Source organism: Sinohyriopsis cumingii, chromosome 1 (assembly GCF_028554795.1).
Source record: "Sinohyriopsis cumingii isolate HCF-2022 chromosome 1, ASM2855479v2, whole genome shotgun sequence".
Lineage (NCBI taxonomy): Eukaryota > Metazoa > Mollusca > Bivalvia > Unionida > Unionidae > Sinohyriopsis > Sinohyriopsis cumingii.
The window spans coordinates 81,679,766-81,701,859 of NC_142961.1; the positions used below are offsets into that span (position 1 = coordinate 81,679,766).

Here is a 22,094-nt window from a genome sequence, read left to right on the forward strand (position 1 = left end):
AGTGATAAAGAGTTAATGCGTAGCAGGTGCGTGCGCTTACGGAAGTTCACTTTTAACCCGTTTGTTCTACTTGTAAGTGAAGTTTGTAAACATGAAAGTTGCATGCATTTATTTACATATATTATATTGATTTCTCAGTTAGTTATACTCAGTAAACAATTATTTTTTTTAAGTATATATATATATGTATTCTGATGTTTCGACTTTTATGGGCAAGACAGCGGTATATAAGTCTTATCTGTGAGCATTAGTCACTGATTTAAGTTGCCCGTAGGGTGGCCACTGAGTACAGGTTGGTGGACAAAAGTTTTGCATTGTGCCGTTAAACTGTCCTTAGTTGTAACTGAATTTTCATAATTTTGCCACACAGGTATCAGCAAAAGGTAATCATTAAAGACAGTAACTTGGGTTTAAATTCCTAACATTCCAATGGGCGGTACGTCAGTGTCTCATTCTGATTTTCCTGCATGAAATTGTGACAAAAAGTTGAAACCAACAAATAAGTGTTTAACTTTTTAAACATTATATGTTAAATAATGTTTAGCTGAGAAATAAGGAACCCATCTTTTTTCACATCCAGACATTTTGCTCAATTTAGTTCTGTATTTTGTTTTTGTCTATGGTGAATGTATAACTTCAAAATGATCAAAATTTTTATTGTCACATACCAGCTTTAAAGAGCCAAAAAATAGTGAAACCCTGTTTTAGCTTGTCAGTTGGGGTCCACAAATTGCCATCGTGTTATATACTGTATCATTCAATATCTATGTTAATTACCAGAATCAAATATTACATGTATATTGCTATAGGAGATATGATTGGGGTCATGAAACTACAGACTTCAGCTACCAAGCTGATGCATATTAAATGAGAAATACTTAAAGCAGTTTTTAACCCTTTAGCTACTACAGCTGTTGTACAGTTTCACTACTGCTGAGTGCTATCATATCAGTTACTGAGGCTGGTTGCTAGGCTGAATACTAGAGCATCATCACGGCTGACTACAGAAACTGACAATGAAAACATGGTTATATTTATATTATTTCATTAGTGTTTGCTGGATTTCAGTGAAATAAAAAACAGCTTACTTTGTATAGTGTGTTATCCATATATTTCCACTTTATATTACAAAGTTGAGAGTGGTACCTCTCAAAACAGTCATTATCCACACATAAATGACGATGTATATTCCAAAATATGCCCACATCTCCATGATGCTGATTGCATACCATTTCAGCCTCAGGTCTTGCTTTTGGTCCCCCATTTTTTTGACATAATTGTTTATTTCTTTCACAAGCTTTTCCACATGACATTCAGGAAAAAACTTGAGAGAACAAATCATTCACATTGCTTAGTCCAAGCTTGATTGTTGAACCAACATGAGAATCAGAATCATTGATCTCAAACACAGTGAGGCCATAGCTCCATTGTGCAAGTGGGACTATGTCCGCCCCGTCATCTGATTAAAAATCACTTGCATTTGGTGTTGAAATGGGACTAATATCAATATCCAATCCATTTTCTAAGAATGATCCATTAAACTCTTCGATATCGCTTGCACTGAACCCTTTAAAGTTGCTCATATCTGATTATTAAACTTTTAGTGGTTGGAATCAAATTCAAAGGACATGAATACGTATTCTCCCCTTCACTTGAAGCTGATTTTAAAATCAGCTATGGTGGTAAGAACGACATGTATCATCTGGTGTGTTATAGTATATTAAATGTGACAACAAATATGCCTTCACTGAAATCATTGAATGTGGAATCTCCATCTCGTGTGGATGGAGATATATGTGTCAAGACACTGTTTGCCAACTTTATAACTAAACAATCTCTCCTGTATGGTTGATCATTTTTCAGATCTTGTCTTGAAAACTACTCGTGTAGTGACCCAAGCTTTGGTTCCTCATTTCGATAAGAAAGTCAAAGATGTGATACAGTGAAAAATTCACTTCTCATTGAAAATCCTCCTGCTTTTGAAGTCAGACTCCTGTCCAGATTTTGAAACCCTGCTGATTTGTACTAAGCTGACTTCACTGTTCTATCACATCAGGGATTTACAAATTCACTTGCCCAACTCTTGGGAAAAGGTCAAATTCATTTTGGGCAAGCTCAGATTTGCACGGCACTAGCCCGCAGGGAAGTCCACAAAACTGAGAAAGGGGTACGGAAAAATTTATTGAATGTAATTGGTGTGGGTAAAATACAGTAACTCAGTGCGACCTAATTTCGTGACAGTGCATCATGTTCAGTTATGAGTTGGTTTATGATCTACAAGTTTTATACCCTGCGATCTTGCTACAATGCGTATATCAGCACCTTTATTTAGTATTTGTGTATAGCACAGTCTTCTTCTGCATACCTTGCATCTTTTTTGCACAGGTGTGATAATGTGAATATTTGAAAAATAAGGAATAAATATTTATATTTTAACTAATCAGTGACATTGTAATTGTAATATTTGTAGGTATTGGTTGAAAATTTGGCTTTTCAGAGATTGCTTTGATGCATGTCAAGGTCAGCTTTGCATTTTTTGGCACAGATGTGATGATTACAGTTACTGTTTATAATTTTCTCCATAACTGGAAGAAGTGAGAATTGTCTAAATGTATTATGGGGTGATTATCAAAATAATCTAGGGCTTGCTTATTTTGCTCATTAGGTTCATTGTTTGTGGTATTATTTTAGAATAATCACTAATTTGTGAGATGCAATGACCAGGGGAGGTAATTTCATGTGCTTGCCATTTCAACAAGCCAAAGTAATGATTGTTTAATTATGGTTGCATGATTTCATACTCAATAATGTTTTCTTTCATTCTCCAATCATTTCTTACTTAAGAAGAAAAAAAACTCATTCGGATTTGAGGACTTCAGATTTAGAGATTTCATAACTGATGCAGGTCAGAAGACACTTTTTTTTTATTATATAAGATGCATAGTAAAAATACATATACCAGCAGTATCCTCAATGGTTAATTTCATGATGACAGTTTATACATTTTGCTTTTGATTAATAGGAATGTATGACAGTTGAAATCAATTCTTTAAATCTCCAACATGTTATAAACATACAAGTAGAAATAGCATAGAAGTATCTCTGTTGGTGTTTTTATTACTGTATATACTTATAAGTTAAGTCCAACTTCAACAACATCAGCCCTTATCTGCTTTTGTTCAGTGTGCTGGCAGATCAAGATCTGTGTTATTTGTTCTGATGATTAATTTTAAGATAATGCATCATCCAGATCTGCTGGCACATAATATAATGGCAGATCTGGACTTCACTGGACTTGATTTATAAGTCACTATGTTGGTAGTAATTTGGCAGCAAAAGCTTAAATATGGCTTGTTAAGATACCAGATTTTGACAGATGTGCATTGGACTTGTTAAAATGACAAATTTTGGCTGACCTGCTTATGACTTTTTCAGGTGCCAAATTTTGACTGACCTAAAAAGAACTTGTTACAATGCTACAGTTTGGCTGACCTAGACAGGACTTGCTAAATTGCAGATGTTGTCTGACCTACATATGACCAGCAGCTATCTTGCAGAAATCTAAATATGACTTGTTAAGATGCCAGATTTTGGCAGACATGCATTGGACTTGCTAAAATGGAAAATGTTGTGACCTAAATAGGACTTGTTAAAATGGCAAATTGTGAATGACGTAAATAAGACTTGTTAAATTTGCAACTTTTGGCTGACCTGCATAGGATTTGTTAAAATGCCAAATTTGGCTGACCTAAGTAGGACTTTATAAATTGCAGATTTTGTCTGACCTACATAGGACCAGCTGCTATCTTGCTGAGATCTAGATATGGTTTTTTAATTTAGTAGGTGTTATGCTTATTGGTTCACAGCTAATTGGATTAATTAACTAGTGTTATGCTCATTGGTTAGGTGCTAATTGGATATTTAAAAATATTTCAAAAGGACATTTTGTGAAGACCATATGACACAGTATGAGATCAGACATGTTAATTAATTAGTCATTTCTCATGAGAATGTATCAGATGGTTTAGTGACCTTGACTGATCTGGGATACACTGAATTATATGGCTATATTACTAAAGAATCCCTCTGTGATCCAGCAGCATCATTTCAGATATTCACAGAACATAAGAGCTTTTCCCATTTACATGTACATAGTTTACATATATTGAATAGACCATAATAAAACATTTCCTGTACTTAAGATAGGAAGAAAAATAATGAAAACTTTGGACTGATTTCTTAAAAGTAAACTTTTTGCATACTTTGAAGAAAAACATTCTTCATGCATTTTTCATTAATTCCATAAAAATACATTAATGTCATTTCTTATCTAGTTCTCTGCAGCATGTAGTTCCCATGTAAATTCATGACCACAGACACATCATGATGTGCAGCTGACATTGTATGAAGTAAAATGCTTTATTTAAGTCTTGATCCTTAGTTATATACAGTTTGTCCCCACATTACTTTATTGGAAAAGTTTGAGAGATGTCACAAAACCAATGAAATCACATGCCTGTTTCGTGTACTGTTGTATTTACACTTGTAAGATTTTCATTTTTTTGTTGTTATGCAGCTAAGTCATGATTATTGAATTGTAGTTATTGCACTACATTGTATTGTTGGAGACAAATCACTAGATTGGTCTAATTTTAAGATAGTTTAGCTAAGGTAGATTATTCAGTTCTAAAATGTGTTCAGTAGAATATATTTTGCCCATTTTTCTTCCAGGAAAAATAGTCCAAGTTGTCTTTAGTGTGCAGCGTTGCATACTATTTCTGATGTAGAAGATTTCGGTCAGTTAACCAGAAAGATGTCACTTATTCAAGGTAAGCCAGTCTGCTTAAAATAAAGATTTCCAACAAAGCAGAGGTTTGATGTTGACTTACAATGGTCGTGACTGACATTGACATATAAAGATCATGCCTGACATTGACTTGTAAAGGTCATGTCTGACATTTACTGATAAAGTTCATGATGTTTTTTTTCTTCAGAAATTATAAAATTTTTAATTACATTGGAACATGATTATTTTCATTGCCCATCAGACTCCATATTCTCCAAACACCTCAGCCTGGTGCTCACTCAAACTAAAAAAAAATTAACCTTGTTATAGGCTTTATATTTGTTGAAGTTTTGTAAAAGAAACTTCATATATTCAGCATACTTTTACAATAAACATATTGTGGATTAAAGAAAATCCAAGTTTCAATGGTGGAAATAAATCTGCCCATGCTGCTGCTGTTCATCTCAGTCTAGCTTGATATCCATGTTGTAATGCATAGTGAGTGGATTAAGTTTTTAACCTTAATTGAAAAGTCACAGCAATATAAATATGTAATAGTGAATATGTGTTACATCTTGTGGAACTTGCCTGTTGGCTGAGATACAGTAGACAGTGCAGAATGCTCTTTTTAAAGTTGTACACAATGCCATTTAATATTCAAAGACTTGCTCACTAATTTGCATTGCAGTATGTGTAAAAAATATATACTTTCTAGTGACCAGTGTCAATTTCCAAGTACAAACAAAAAGTTACATTGATACATAGTTATGATACTTAGCATTTCTTGCATTTTTGCATATAAAGCTGCGTGAAAAGAATAATGGGTAAACTATAGTTTTTATATGCATTGCTTTATTTACCACTTGAACCAGTTGTGTGTTAAAAGGTCGTTACTTAACGTTATTGCATTTTCAGTCCATGTTGCATATCCAAAATATGTTATTCACAAACTAATGTCTTCTTAGTTTTATATCATCTGGTTTTGTGACAACAAAATTTTCATCTATGTAGTATAGTTTCCTTTGCAATGTTCATAATGATAGATTGACAATATTGATAAAATGATCAGCCATTGATAGGCTGCAGCTTTCCATACAAGTTCTACCAATTTCTGAATTTTCATACTTTCAAAAAATCATTTTTCATTTTCTAAGCCTGCAGAGAAAGATACAGAACACAATCCTAGCAATTCTTATGTATCATTTTAATGTCAGTAACACAATACAACATTCTAAACTCGCAAAAGAATTTTGACATATCATTATATCCCTTGTAATTCATCATGCATGTATGCTGTGAATTGTGCAGTGTTTATTTATAATACTATTGTTCATAATTATTATCATTAAGAGTATTCTAATTTTTAAGATGTATGTATCTGACATTTATTCAGTTTGATTAATTTAATGAGGCTGTTTAATTGATTTGACTTGTTTAATATTTTGTCTAAAGGATAAATGTAATAATTACTATTGGACATGAACATCTTATGTGTTATTGATAAAATATTGCTTTCCAGTTATTTTTTGTATACAGCTTTTAGTAATTTGTTAAAAGGGGGCATTGGAAAAAGTATGGAAATTAAAGGAAAACTCTGAGAAATTAGCAACCAGTACAGCAAGCACATTGAAGTTACTACATGGTGTAGAACAGCATTTAAATTTCTGCATGTGTACATGTTAACAAGAAATGTACATGTAGTTGGTCAACATGTATGTATGTTGTATTTTGGGTGATTTTTCTGATGTATGCTTTGTCATGGAGAGAGTTGGGAGGTTGTCCAAAATATGTATAAGTCTGTTTTGTTGTTGTATGTAATTCATTTTCATGTCTATGTATCTCTTGCTGGGACACTGATAAATTTCGTGATGTTACCACTGTATACTTTGTACATGTATGAAATTGAAACCAGCCATTGTCGGGTTTATAGCCTTGTTTTCTTTTTTCCTCATCTGTTTATTTAGAATGTTTACTCCGAGAGTTTATGCAATAAAATCAGTGAAGTTCCCATAAAATACTGTAAGATTGCAATAAAATCCATTACAGTATTACATTAGATTGTGTTGGTCCACTAGGCTTGATGAACTAGCAACCAGATGCTGTGGACTTTAAGTATGGGCGCTTTAGGACAAGATGGCTATGACATTAAAGTTTGCATCTGGGACTTGGCAAGATATACAATCTGGTGCATCAATCTTGTGCAGTAGGAGCATGTTTATAATAAAAATATAGATGATTGGAGGGTGTTCATTTTTTATGATTAAGTATGTGTCTGATGAACAACAACAAAATTGTGTGGAAAAGTAAGAACTTGTATATGCGCGCAGATTGTCTTGTTCATTAACAATTTGCATGATGTATTGTCATCTGCAGCAGACATTATGAAAATGGGTATTAAGTTAATTTGTTGACGATTAATTGTAAATTGGCAATGATATCATGTGGTCATATGCCACTTCAACTTGGAGATTTATTTTCCAATGCCAGCTTTATTTTAGGGAAGAAAATGAATCTCCTCAAACTCCTGCCTCAGACCTTGACCTGTGAAGCCAGCCATTAGATTTCAAATCACCAGATAACTTGCAAAGAAAAATTACAAATATTAATATAACCCTTTCTAATTCACCAGTCAGACTGGTGAGTTGAAAAGAATGATTATATATATATATATATATATATATATATATATATATATATATATATATATATATATATATATTATTTTTTCTATTTAATTTCCATATACTATTAACCTTCATAAAGGAATATGTGTACACTCAATTTGTACAGAGAGTTAGGGACCAGTTATTTAATGGTCAGGTGTAGCTATTGTGTTTTTCCTTTATCTTGAGTTTAAAAAATTCCATCATATCATGGATTTAGATTTTTCACAAATCAGAACAAGAGTACGTTTTCTCAAGCTATTTGAGGGTCACAATTTTTCAGCCAAACAAAGTCCTCGGAAAAGGAAATTTATTGATCCCTGGCATTACTGATATTTTGCTTCAGCAACATCATTACAATAATGATGGTTATGAGGATGATAATGATGATGGTAGCAAAATCAAATTGTAATTATGTTGTGCTGATTACTGTGTTTACTTGCCCTTCAGTTCTTTCACAGCTTCATCATCATGTTTACTCTCCACTATGTGGATTGTTGACTTTTACTGTACCTCTGGGGGATACCCAGATATAGTGAGATCACGTCATGACATCTTTTCCTAAAGTGCCCATTATTGGTGGACACTCAGTCCCATGCGACCTTTGTTTATATCCACCATATTAACTGGGAAATCTGTAAATTATGATCATTCATCTCTTGTATATATAAATGCATTGCTCCTCGAATCTAGTTTAATTATTCTCTTTATTATAAGTGATCAGAATTTGAATGTGCACTCAACTTGAAGAATTTTGTGAATACATGACTAGATCTTCTTAAAGGTCAAATATGGAGAAAATATTCAAAATGTACATTTTTCTTGCATGTTGTAGAACAATATGTATAGATTAAAAATTTACTCCATTCAGATCATTGAAATTTGCAGTTAAAATTAAGAGTTGGATTACCCACACCAACTAACAGTATTACCTCCCTTGAGTAAGGAGCCGTTTGCTATTATGTGTGATGTTATTGTAGAACAAGCCAATCAACTCATAATGTAGAAGTATATAAATTGCCTGCTCGTTTAAATTATAAATGATAAAGGGTTTTTCTTTGATTTAATTTCTAAATGATAAATAATGCAATTACAATCATGGTGAAAACATTACAAATCCATCTACACAATGAAAACCAGTTTAGACATACATGTATATTGGCAATCATCAGGGGAAAATGAGAGAGCAAGTGTACAAGAGAGGGAGAGATAAAGACAGAGAGAAGAATGTTGAAAAAGTCATTCTCTTTAATAGGGTACATAAATTTAACCTGTTTACACATCTCTTTCTGATCTTTGCTTTATTTATTATGGAGAAATCTTGACCTTTGCTTTATTTATTATGGAGAAATAAGAGCAGCAGTGATCAAATAAAGCAATAGTAGATGAAAGTTTGCATTTAAATGTTCTTTTATAAGGATTATTTTATTTTCAGAAAGTTATTGTTGATAATTGTGATTTAAAAGATGAATCTTGTGTTTTTATTTTTTTCATGTGGCCTAAATAAACATGAAAAATTGCCTAGATTGAGATATAGTGTTTTGAATGCATTGTATATTCATATTTATTTGCAAATCAATATCAATTTATTGTCTTTTTCACTATCCATCAGTGAGTGTATAAACTAGGTGTGGCATCATTCAAGTAATTTCTTTTTATTCTTTTCGTACATAACTTCTGCATACATATTAAGGGCTGTAATACCCATGTCAGCTTCTGTGAGGGTAGTACTTAGGAATTAAATTGTCCATAAAGTATGCATTAAAAACATAACAACAGCAGACATGTAGTTTTCAGGTATAGAGATTCAAAATTAAGTTTAAACAGAAATGTCCATATTTGACCATAAAGCCAAAATGGTAGGATCAGAGAATTGCCAATATTGGTGAGAATTGGTTTCCTTGCTTTCTATATAAGAGTACAGTTTTTCCAGTGTTGCACCTAGGATCTGGTGAATTAAGAACATTGTCTTGCAATATCCCAAAATCAAGGATACACAACAGATTTCAAAGGGACAAATAATCATTTCCATTAGAAACAATTCCTCAGAATCCACACCCTTCGTTCAAAGGGGGTGAAGGGTTAATGATGTAAGGGACATATGGTCAGAATCATACATTAGAAGTTCAATCTCACTTCAGATATTTGCTAAATGGCATATCCTAATAAGAAAGAGGTCTTAAATCATGAAGTTTTAAAGGGAGCAGGTAAATTGTTATAATAGACTTATTGTTTGATAGTATATGTATAAATGGGATTTAGCATCTGTGATAATTTTTCCTGGTCCAGCATCGTAGATATATGGAATGAGAAGGGGCCTGTACAAGTATATAAGACTGTGAAATGATTTGTGGTGATAATATTTTGTGGGCACACGTTTATCATATTGTTGTTCAGCAATACCATCTTTTACAATGGATTTATTTTGCTGGACATGTGTTACCCCTGAAAATAAAAATATTCTACAAAAATGTGTGATTTTACAGTAGTTATAAAGGCTGCAGCCCAATCCACTGTATATGCTTCAGTCTCTCCAATTGATGAAACAAAAAGCATATTCATTGTAACCTTTGAAAGGGTTATTCAGTTGAAATAAATGTTGACTTGATTGAAAAGTAGAATGTTCACAAGTACAAAACAAAATATGTTTGAGCTCCCCAAATTGGTAACAGATTTACTTTAAAAATTGGTGTAATTGATTTTCTAAAATAAATAAAGATCTTCTGACATTTTTATTTTTTCTTTCAGTTAAAGATGTTAAGATAGTGATGGGAAAAATGTAGATACTCTCACTTCATTGCAAAATGCTGTTATTGTTTGCTAGATTACCAGAGATGCACTTATGATTGACATGTATGGAGGGAGGGAGGGAGGGGGAGAGAGAGAACATATACATGTTATTGGTAAGAAGATAGGTGTAAGAGATATAGAAAGAAAAGTATTGACAGATTGACAAATAGATAAATGGATGATTCAGGTGTAATTTTGTTGTACATACATTGTCTCTGTGTGTTTCAGACAGCTTACATGCGGCAGAGTGCCTGGAACGGTTGCAGGGGCTCCTTAGGGAGAAAGGGGACCAAAACAGGGATGAGGAAATCAGCTCCATTATCTGTTTATTGGAGAGCCCGCTTCTTCACCAGCTGCTGGTTTTGCAGGACTCCATACAGGAACTACAACAGGTACACTACATTTCATCATCATTTTCACCATACATGTCAAACAGTTACACATAATATATAAAGATCAAACAACCAGTTCATAAAATACTACTAGACAGGCACATAGCAGGCTGCTATGAAAAATTACCTAAAGCATTCAGAGTTGGTTTTTCATTTTAGTGTCAGCAGAGACAGTTACAACTCAAAGTTGTATTATGTAGGGTGAGAAAAATTAAATTCAAATGAATGTTTAGTCTTCTTTGTACATAATGAGTTTTTATTTTGGGAAAAAGTGTTGGCATCAAATTGTCAGTCCATACACATATTTTTCACTTATTCACACAATTTGTGCTTCAAAAAGTAGATTCGCATAAATTTAGTTTTACCCCCTCCTGCCTCAAATTTCTTGCAGGGAAGCAAATCAAACAATTAATGGTCAGTTCATACATAAAACAGACAGTAATGAAAAATATTTTTGTGTTGCCTGCACAGCTGTTGAAGAAGGTGCCAATTTACCAAAGGACAGAGATACAGATGTGACACATGCAAGGCAGCAGTATTATGTGATATCATTTTGATATTGATTAATCACTTTACAGCGCCGCTCTGGTGGTCTATTGGTTAGAGTGTCTGCCTCAGATGCGGGAGGTCATGGGTTCAATCCCCTGCTGAGTCATACGAAAGACTTACAAAAATGTTACTAACAGCTGCAAGCTGCCTTGCTAGGTGCTCAGCATTAAGAGATTAGTGTTAGGACTGGTCGGCATGGTGTCAGGATAATGTGAATGGGCAGGACATCATGATACATGTCTGCAACATGATGCCACAGTGCTAGGCGTCACTATAAACTGCCACACTGCAGACATCATAGCGATATGACTGAAAAATTGTTAAAGCTACATTGAAAATCCAAATCACACACACAACACCTTTAAGTTTCAGCATAAATCATGGCTCCCTTACATACCAGACACATGCTTGCCTCCGTTTCTTATCACCATGTTTTAATGTTTCCAAATCAAACATGTAATGTTTCAGAGGTTATATGTGTGAGACTAATCCTTTCTTTAGTTGTTCATGTAATTTCATCACGCTTTTCATTACCCAAATTAGTATGTGGGACTAATTTATCCCAAAACAGTTTTTTTGTTGAAAATACTCTTGCAAAGTTAATTATTAGACTCCAGTCAGCAGCATTTGGCTGTTCAAATCATAGCTGAGTATCACCAGTCCTTCAATTTCTTTTCTGTGGAAAATCTTGCAAGTGTGTTGTTATTAAATTTAGTGCATTGCATGGGATAGGCATCAGCTAGAAATGAAGTCTCTGAATACTGAGAGAAAGTATGTCAGTGAAACTTTTCCTTTTTATGATGCAGTTTATGTGGGCCATAACTGATAAACCATTCTTTAGCAAAAATAATAAAGATTGCATGATTGTGTTGGGGGAATGTGGGAGATAAACAGTCCCAGTAATAATTTTAGTTGATGTTAATTATATAAAAATGTTCAATTCATGGAATTTGTACCTTAAATTGTTTCAAAATTTGATGTTGTGAGAAATGGGAAAATGATATAAAACCAAGTTTCTTTTTGTTTTCTTTCTTTCAGCTCATATTGTCATACGTTTGATAGACTGATATTGTCATACATTTGATAGACTGATATTGTCATACATTTGATAGACTGATATTGTCATACATTTGATAGACTGATATTGTCATACATTTGATAGACTGATATTGTCATACGTTTGATAGACTGATATTGTCATACATTTGATAGACTGATATTGACATACATTTGATAGACTGATATTGACATACGTTTGATAGACTGATATTGTCATACATTCGATAGACTGATATTGTCATACGTTTGATAGACTGATATTGTCATACATTCGATAGACTGATATTGTCATACATTTGATAGACTGATATTGTCATACATTCGATAGACTGATATTGTCATACATTCGATAGACTGATATTGTCATACATTCGATAGACTGATATTGTCATACGTTTGATAGACTGATATTGTCATACATTTGATAGACTGATATTGTCATACGTTTGATAGACTGATATTGTCATACGTTTGATAGACTGATATTGTCATACATTTGATAGACTGATATTGTCATACGTTTGATAGACTGATATTGTCATACATTTGATAGACTGATATTGTCATACATTTGATAGACTGATATTGTCATACGTTTGATAGACTGATATTGTCATACATTTGATAGACTGATATTGTCATACATTCGATAGACTCTTATTGTCATACATTCTAAAGGCTCACATATTTGATCCCCCTGTGGGTCTGGGGTTGTAGAATTGGCCCGATGTGTCCTCACTACGTGTTGAAAGAGGTAACTAAGTAGAGGCAGCCTGTTTTCCATGGGTTGCATCCCGTGTTGGGGAGGAAAGGATCCTGGTAGTTGAGCAGAGACTTTCTGATGCAATACACTAATTTGGCCTCTACTTCTTCGATGTGCTCGGTCTTGACAAATCGGCTGGTCACGCCGAGCCCTAAGAAGTCTATTAACTCATTCATGTTCTTCATCTTTCTATTTGTATCTTTCTTGATACCACCATTGCCTCTGCATTCTATTCCTCTTTCTCTTTCCAAAGTCTCAGAAGACTTCATAGAAGTTGGTTGCTTAACTCATTTGGCCCCAGCACTGTTTTTAGTATCTCTGCTGATATGCCTCAGAAGCACAAAGCTGTGTCTAGCTGCTTGTGCTCCATAGTTTTTACCTGTTTGAAAACATCGTGCACATGCATTCACTCTTACCTTAATTTCTCTTCTTATATCCAAACAAAATCCACGAAATTTTCACCATTTATTTCAAATGAATTTGTCAACACATTGATGTAATTTTTTCCCTATTTCTCGAAGTCTTTCACAACTTATTTATACAGCATTTACAAGCTTATGTGCAACGTTTATCCGCAAGAACTCTGTCATCATCGCCGTCAGCATCATCATCTTCGGACGATTCAATCTCAGAAACTTCTATGTCCAAATCTAAATCTCACAAAATATTCAACTGCTGAACATATCTTTCCTCAGCTTGCTCAATAATTTCAAGATCAAACCTGAGAAACTCCACATTTTTGCTCTCATCAAAAATCACTCTTCCATCCGCCATCATTTACAATTTTTTGTGAACAGAACACATGTAGTTAAACCGCTCTCAAACTTTAGCCTTTTGCTTCTGAACAATTCAAATTTCCACAAATGAAAGTAAAATCATTTCTGATTGGTTTAATAGTAGTTTAGTTCTTGGAATAAACCATTTCTAACCAATCAGAGACGTTGTATCTAACACACATTCATCACGCCTGGAGACGGGATCGGCCATTGAATGCAGTAAACAATTCACGACTACAGGCGGGATCGGCCATGAATGCAGAAACCGGATCACACCTACAGACGGGAACGGGGCCGAATGGGTTAATGGGTCAATCAGGAGGTAATTTTACTGACTGAGTATAGCATCTGTGTATCCCTGGCACTTGAAAAGTGTCCCCTTGTTGGGCTCCATGGTGAGCGAGGAGCTTTGGTGCTGAATTTTAAATAAACCAACCTGGAAATTTTTAAAAATATCAACGTAAATGTACCAAAACTGGATCTGAGTCAGATGATGAATCATGTAGTGTGGAGTCATTTCCACGCTTCATGGTTATACAATCTAAAGATGCCTCAAAACTGCTTTCTGCACTCACTATCTTTGTTATTGAAAGGATTATTATGGGAACAATTCAAAGACCAAAAAGTGTTTAAAAAATTAAAATTGGGTTGCCTTCTTTTTGAGTGTGAGCGATGATGTCAAACAGAAAATATCAAGAAAATGAAAACCTTCTATATTCCAGTGACCTCATTTGGTCCACAACACTCCGTACGTCCGTGGGTGTGATTTGCTGTCATGACATGGCTGGAGTCAGCCACACAGATATCATTAAAGGGATGAAAGATGACTGCAGTCTGAAGAATACGCATTAAACATAATAACAATCTGCAGGACACGAACACCATTGTACTCACCTTCAGCAAATCAAAGGTTCCCAGAGTGGTCAAAGTTGGCTTTTTGCAAGTGAAGGTTGAGATTTACATACCAAATCCCCTTCGATGCTATAAGTGTCAGAAATGTGGCTGATGTGGAGACCATTCTCATCAGGAATCTGAGTGTAGAGTAACTCTGCATTGTGTCAGCTGTGGAAAGGATCACCATGCCAATTTTATGGATTGTGATACTTGGAAACAGGAGAAGGAAATAAACATTCCCTATCCAGAGGCCAGAAAGCTTGCACAGGCAAAAACATCCCTTCATGGCCCATCCTTCTCCACTGTAGTGAAGAACAGTAATAAAACAACAAAGGATGCTCAAACACAGACAGATCCACCCAATTCAACATCAAGCTCTAACACACCCCCATTACAAAGCACAGAAAAACATGGAATCTACTCAAACAACTTTCAGTATTACCCCACCACCAAAATCACCAAGTAATAAAAACAAATCTCAAGGAAATAGGCAGCAGATGGGGTCAGATGACCCCATTAAACTCTATAACAGGTTTGGAGACACTGAGAGCATGGATGCAGAAGAAACTGCTCCATGCGCTCAAGGTAGCTCCAGACCCACAAACAAAAAATTCACCCCCGTACTTTCTTTAGAGAAATAACCACACAGATTGCCTCCACGAAAGGTCTAACCTAGCTCCACAATCTTCAATTTAAACTTATAATGAAGAACACCATTATACAAAGAACTGTTGAGGACTTAAACCAACTGCAGTGATATTCTCCTGCTTTTAAACGAACATGATCCTGCAGTGCTATGCCTTCAGGAAACTTACTTGAAAGATATGGATAACATCACATTTAAAAACTACTCCCTGTGTAACACCTACTTTCAAAATGTTGACAGGGTCTCAGTTACATCAGTTTTTCAGCCGAAATCAGAGCAATAGACCTTGCAATGCAATATGTCGAAAATAAATGTATTTTAAACAGCATCATCTTCTCTGACTCACTATCAGTACTTCAGTAACTACACAATAGAAAACTGGAGAATCCATTATTAACTAGTATTCTCATCCAAAATTCTGAACTGAGTAACTCCCACAATATAGTATACTGTTGGTTACCTAGCCATATTGGTATTAAAGGTAAAGAAAAAGCAGATTGTCCTGCTAAAATGGCCCTATCCCAAGAACTGTTTGATTTTAAGATACCGTATACTGATTTTAAACCTTCTATCAAAGAGTCTTTATGTCAGAAGTGGCAGGCATCGTGGAATGATGCAGTGAATAATAAACTTCATGCCATAAAGCCAACCCTAGGGGAATGGATTCCTTCCTACAGAACCATCCATAGGGAGGATGTAGTCAATGCACGAATTAGAATTGGTCATGCGTATATAACCCACTCCCACATACTGAAAGGTGAACACCCACCAGAGTGCGTTTCTTGCAATGAACCATTCACTGTTAAGCACTTTATGATAGAGTGTTTTGACCTGCAACCTATGCGTGATCAGTCTTACAATGTGCTAGACATGAATGAACTTTCTGATATAGTGGACCTGACTTGTATTATAGAATTCCTGAAAGAAATAAACTTTTATGCCATCACCTTGAGCATTTTTATGTAATGTTTTACCATCTCTTATTTTCAACAATTTTCATCTGTTTGTATTAACAAATACCATTTACATTCCCTGTTGATCAGGAAGCTTTATGTTACCCTTAACCATCTGATCGTTTTACTTTCAACTGATTGGGTTTGATATCGCTTGTCGATATAAAACCTTTTATCAGTTAAAATGATCATGCATATACCTTTTGTATGGTGCTAAATAGCCTAACAGTGCCTGTGCCATAAAAATAACAACGCATCAATCAATCAGTCATATATTTGATAGACTCATATTGTTATATATTTGATGGACTCATTGTTATACATTTGATGAACTCGTATTGTCATGTATTTGATTGACTCGTATTGTCATGTATTTGACTCATATTGTCATACCTTTGATAGACTCATATTGTCATACATTTGATAGACTCATATTGTCATACATTTGATAGATTCATAGGTAGCATGTTCAAGCTCTGTCAGAATCATGCAAGAGACTTACAAAAATGGTACTACCAGCTTCCTCGCTTGGTGCTCAGCATTAAGAGGTTAGTGTTAGGACTGGTCGGCCTTTTGTCAGGATAATGTGACTGGCTGGGAAATGGTGATACATGCCTGTAGCATGATACCCAAGTGCTAGACTCACTATAAACTGCCACACTGCAGACATTGTAGCAATATGACTGAATTTTTTTAAAAGCTAGGCTGGAAATCCAGATCACACACACACACACACTGTTAGGACCACACCCTTACAGCAAGGGGAGGTCACTGAACTACATTTCATATTTTACTGCCTTTGGTTAAGTTTTGCATTTACCTAATGGCCAGATAGGTGTTTTGAACAGCGTTTTACATAACTCTTTGCGTTTGATTGTAAAAGCTGCTGAGGGTCTACATACTGTGACCTGTATTTTATGCTTTGCTTGAATGATTAAACTAAATGAATGTTTATATCACAGTTAGTACTACAATAAAGCCAAAAAGGTCAGTGTGCCTTGTGTTTCACATTTTACTGGCATATGTGTTGTTTTTGCATTCAGCTAATGATGACATAGGTTTGTGTATGTGGTGTACATACATGCTATCTACAGAGTTATGAAACTTGGTGAGGGAATGTATGTTGATGAGCACTACTCTCATTATGACCCATATTTTATGCTAATTGTCTTGATCTAAATTTTGTGCTTCAAGTTCATTTATTTTAAGCTGTTTATGGTTCGAATCACGAAGTTTATCATTATGGCCACTATTTTATGCCAGTTGATTTGGGCTAAATTTTGTGTTTAAAGTTCATTTATTGTGTGTGTAATGTTTGGAATAATATATTTTTGTTAATCACATCAGCCACTTTGTAAAAGTTAACATTGTAAATGAGGAGAGACACCTAGTGATATGTTGGACAACTATCCCAAGTCAAGGTCAAGGTAATTCAGCAGGCATAATTTATTGCATACAGAACTGCATTACATACTTTTGTTATTTTCCAGGTGAATGAATCTTACAGGATTGGGAAAGATGACTTTGACTTTTTGTCCTCAGGGGAACTTGTACTTAGTCAACAGCATCGGGAACCAACAAATGGACAAGATGACTTGGCAGAATCCTCTATGCAAAACCTACCCATTGCTACCTCAGGCTATAATCAGGAGATACAGCGATTTGCAGAGAAGGCAGCAAGAGGCAGAGAAATGGAGACAATCCAGCTTTTCAAGCCTGAGAAAAGCTCTCTTGGATTCAGTGTAGTTGGGCTAAAAACAGACTCTGGGGAGATGGGAATTTTTGTGAAGGATATTCAGCCTAATGGAATTGCCTCAAGGTAGGTTTATTACCTTTCACATAACTAGACATTTGGTTGACTAAGATCTGCATTTTATTGTGATGGTCTGTTAATGTTATTCAGTTTGTATTGTTTGTTTTATCGCCATACAGGTACTTTTTGCAGCATTTGTATTGTTAGTGACTCAATTGTCTATGCATCAGCTATATTTTTATTATTGGTGACTACATTTTATGCAGTAGCAGCAGTGTTGTTTGTGGCTGCATTGTCTGTGGTGGAAGCAGTGTTGTTTGTGGCTGCATTGTCTGTGGTGGCAGCAGTATTGTTAGTGACTGCAATGTCTGTGTTGGCAGCAGTATTGTTAGTGACTGCATTGTCTTTGGTGGCAGCAGTAGTGTTAGTGACTGCATTGTCTTTGGTGGCAGCAGTAGTGTTAGTGACTGCAGTGTCTCTGTTCCTTCATTATTGTTAGTCACTGCATTGCCTGTGTTGGCAGCAGTCTTGTTAGTGACTGCACTGTCTATGTTGGCAGCTGTATTGTTAGAGACTACATTGTCTGTGGTGGCAGCAGTATTGTTAGTGACTGCATTGTCTTTGGTGGCAGCATTATTGTTAGTGACTGCAATGACTGTGTTGCTTCAGTATTGTTAGTCACTGCATTGTCTGTGTTGGCAGCAGTCTTGTTAGTGAATGCACTGTCTATGTTGGCAGCAGTATTGTTAGTGACTGCATTGTCTGTGGTGGCAGCAGTAGTGTTAGTGGCTGCATTGTCTATGTTGGCAGTAGTATTGTTAGTGACTGCATTGCCTGTGTTGGCAGCAGTCTTGTTAGTGAGTGCATTGTTTGTGGTAACAGCTGTATTGTTAGTGACTGCATTGTCATTGGTGACAGCAGTATTCTTAGTGACTGCATTATCTTTGGTGGCAGCAGTAGTGTTAGGGACTGCATTGTGTTGCTTCAGTATTGTTAGTCACTGCATTGTCTGTGTGTGCAGCAGTCTTATTAGTGACTGCATTGTCTGTGGTGGCAGCAGTATTGTTATTGACTGCATTGTCTTTGGTGGCAGCATTATTGTTGGAGACTGAATTGTCTTTTTTGGCAGCAGTAGTGTTAGTGACTGCATTGTCTGTTTTGGCAGCAGTATTGTTAGTGACTGCATTGTCTGTTTTGGCAGCAGTATTGTTAGTGACTGCATTGTCTGTTTTGGCAGCAGTATTGTTAGTGACTGCATCGTGTTGCTTCATTATTGTTAGTGACTGCATTCTCTGTGTTGACAGCAGTATTGTTAGTTGCTGCATTCTCTGTGTTGGCAGCAGTATTGTTAGTGACTGCATTGTCTGTGGTACCAGCAGTATTGTTAGTGACTGCTTTGTCTTGTGGCAAGATCAAATATCCTCTCTCTGTTACTTGTCACTGAGCAAGTATTACACTTGTGGCTCAATCAAAGGGTTGTCATTTGGGAAAACAATCTTATTGATTTAGGTCAAACATTTACTGGAAGAGGCAGAACCCTTCTATACACCATACAAGTACATGGATTAAAATCTCAGTTCAATCAGAAGGATTGTCAACTTGAAAACAAAGTCAGTGCTATAAGGCAAGGGCTCATGTGGCCATGTGCACTGGTAGAAAACTCGTATATAGTACACAGGTACCCCCGGCTCATTTTATTACCTGGGTTATTTATAACAGGTGGGTACCTGAATACCCTTTGATAGTTCTGGTTTTATCCTATGCCACTTGATAGATTCTCATCATGCTTGGCATGCATCATTATGAAGACAAGACATTTCATTTGTAGCAGTTTTGCTCGTGCCATTTACTTTGGGTAAAGTCTAATGACAAAATATTTGTTTTAAGGCCGTGGTCAAAGGTTTCTTTTTCTTTTCATTTTGTATTTCCTGAACTCCTTGATTGGCATGAGTGATTATCTGTCACTTTGCAAAATACTTGCAATGCAAGCCTCTTTTGACATGCCCATCCATCACTTTGCAAAATACTTGTAATGCAGGTCTCTGTTTACATGCCCATCCATCACTTTGCAGATACTTGTAATGCAAGTCTCTTTTGACATGCCCATCCATCACTTTGCAAAATACTTGTAATGCAAGTCTCTTTTGACATGCCCATCCATCACTTTACAGATACTTGTAATGCAAGTCTCTGTTGACATGCCCATCCATCACTTTACAGATACTTGTAATGCAAGTCTCTTTTGACATGTCCATCCATCACTTTACAGATACTTGTAATGCAAGTCTCTTTTGACATGCCCATTCATCACTTTACAGATACTTGTAATGCAAGTCTCTTTTGACATGCCCATCCATCACTTTACAGATACTTGTAATGCAAGTCTCTGTTGACATGCCCATCCATCACTTTACAGATACTTGTAATGCAAGTCTCTTTTGACATGCCCATTCATCACTTTACAGATACTTGTAATGCAAGTCTCTGTTGACATGCCCATCCATCACTTTACAGATACTTGTAATGCAAGTCTCTTTTGACATGCCCATCCATCACTTTACAGATACTTGTAATGCAAGTCTCTTTTGACATGCCCATCCATCACTTTACAGATACTTGTAATGCAAGTCTCTTTTGACATGCCCATCCATCACTTTACAGATACTTGTAATGCAAGTCTCTTTTGACATGCCCATTCATCACTTTACAGATACTTGTAATGCAAGTCTCTTTTGACATGCCCATCCATCACTTTACAGATACTTGTAATGCAAGTCTCTTTTGACATGCCCATCCATCACTTTACAGATACTTGTAATGCAAGTCTCTTTTGACATGCCCATCCATCACTTTACAGATACTTGTAATGCAAGTCTCTTTTGACATGCCCATTCATCACTTTACAGATACTTGTAATGCAAGTCTCTTTTGACATGCCCTCCATCACTTTACAGATACTTGTAATGCAAGTCTCTTTTGACATGCCCATCCATCACTTTGCAAAATACTTGTAATGCAAGTCTCTTTTGACATGCCCATTCATCACTTTACAGATACTTGTAATGCAAGTCTCTTTTGACATGCCCTCCATCACTTTACAGATACTTGTAATGCAAGTCTCTGTTGACATGCCCATCCATCACTTTACAGATACTTGTAATGCAAGTCTCTTTTGACATGCCCATTCATCACTTTACAGATACTTGTAATGCAAGTCTCTTTTGACATGCCCTCCATCACTTTACAGATACTTGTCTTTCTTGACAAGCCTATTCTTTACATTGTAAAAATTATCACAAATCTTTATACAAGGAACTTTATTTAACGAGAAACTCAACTTCCACTTTTCCTACAGTAGTTTAAAGAAACAGCCCTCCCCCTCCTCCCTCAGTCAATTTGTTGATGATATTATGTTTCAGTCCTTTTGGTCATGTGTCCTATAATAGGGTTGTGCAAATATATTCATTGTAACTCATCAAGGTTGAATGGATGCATTTATGTGTGCTGTTTACAGATAAAATGTATCCATTGTAATTCATTACAATTGAATGGATACATTATTATGTCTGATCTTTACTGATACCAGATATCCGTGATAATTCATCAAGGTTGAATGGATGCATTTTAAAGTCTGATCTTGACTGATACAATGTAGATGCATCATTGAATTCCTTCCTCTTTTCTGAAACAGGAGACTTGAAATGCACATATTTAATGCATTTAAAACTTCATTGGTAAATACTCAATTGAACTGCCACGATAAATTATTAAGCAAGATTTAATCTGCATTCGAGTTTTATACACCATGCTGTTTGATAGTTATGCGGCATGCAGTTTTAATTAATAGCCAGAATACAATAGATTTATTTCCTTTTCTTTGTGAATACAGTGATGCAGACTTTATGAGATTGTATGTAGTGGTGGGTACAAAAAATATTTTCAGACAATCAATATTGAGAATGTCAAAAGTTAGTGTGTAAGAAGGCGCTGCAACATGTCACTTCAGACTCAATTATTGATCCTTTTAGACTAGGTGAGATGAATTTACATGGTTTATAGTCCATTTGACT

The 22,094-nt window shown here is 35.4% G+C and overlaps 1 protein-coding gene across 5 annotated transcripts in view; it reads left to right on the top strand.

Moving 5' to 3' along the window:
- The first annotated feature begins 28 nt into the window (after positions 1–28).
- Positions 29–22,094, top strand: part of LOC149807235 (multiple PDZ domain protein-like) — a 453,425-nt gene continuing 431,359 nt past the window's right edge. For all 5 annotated transcript variants that reach the window (XM_089963870.1, XM_089963877.1, XM_089963884.1 and 2 more), the window contains exons 1-4: positions 29–72; positions 4,732–4,829; positions 10,468–10,631; positions 17,762–18,090. In XM_089963870.1, coding sequence (XP_089819996.1) covers positions 4,814–4,829; positions 10,468–10,631; positions 17,762–18,090 — 509 coding nt within the window. In that variant the 5' untranslated portion in view covers positions 29–72; positions 4,732–4,813. The remainder of the gene's footprint in view (positions 73–4,731; positions 4,830–10,467; positions 10,632–17,761; positions 18,091–22,094) is intronic.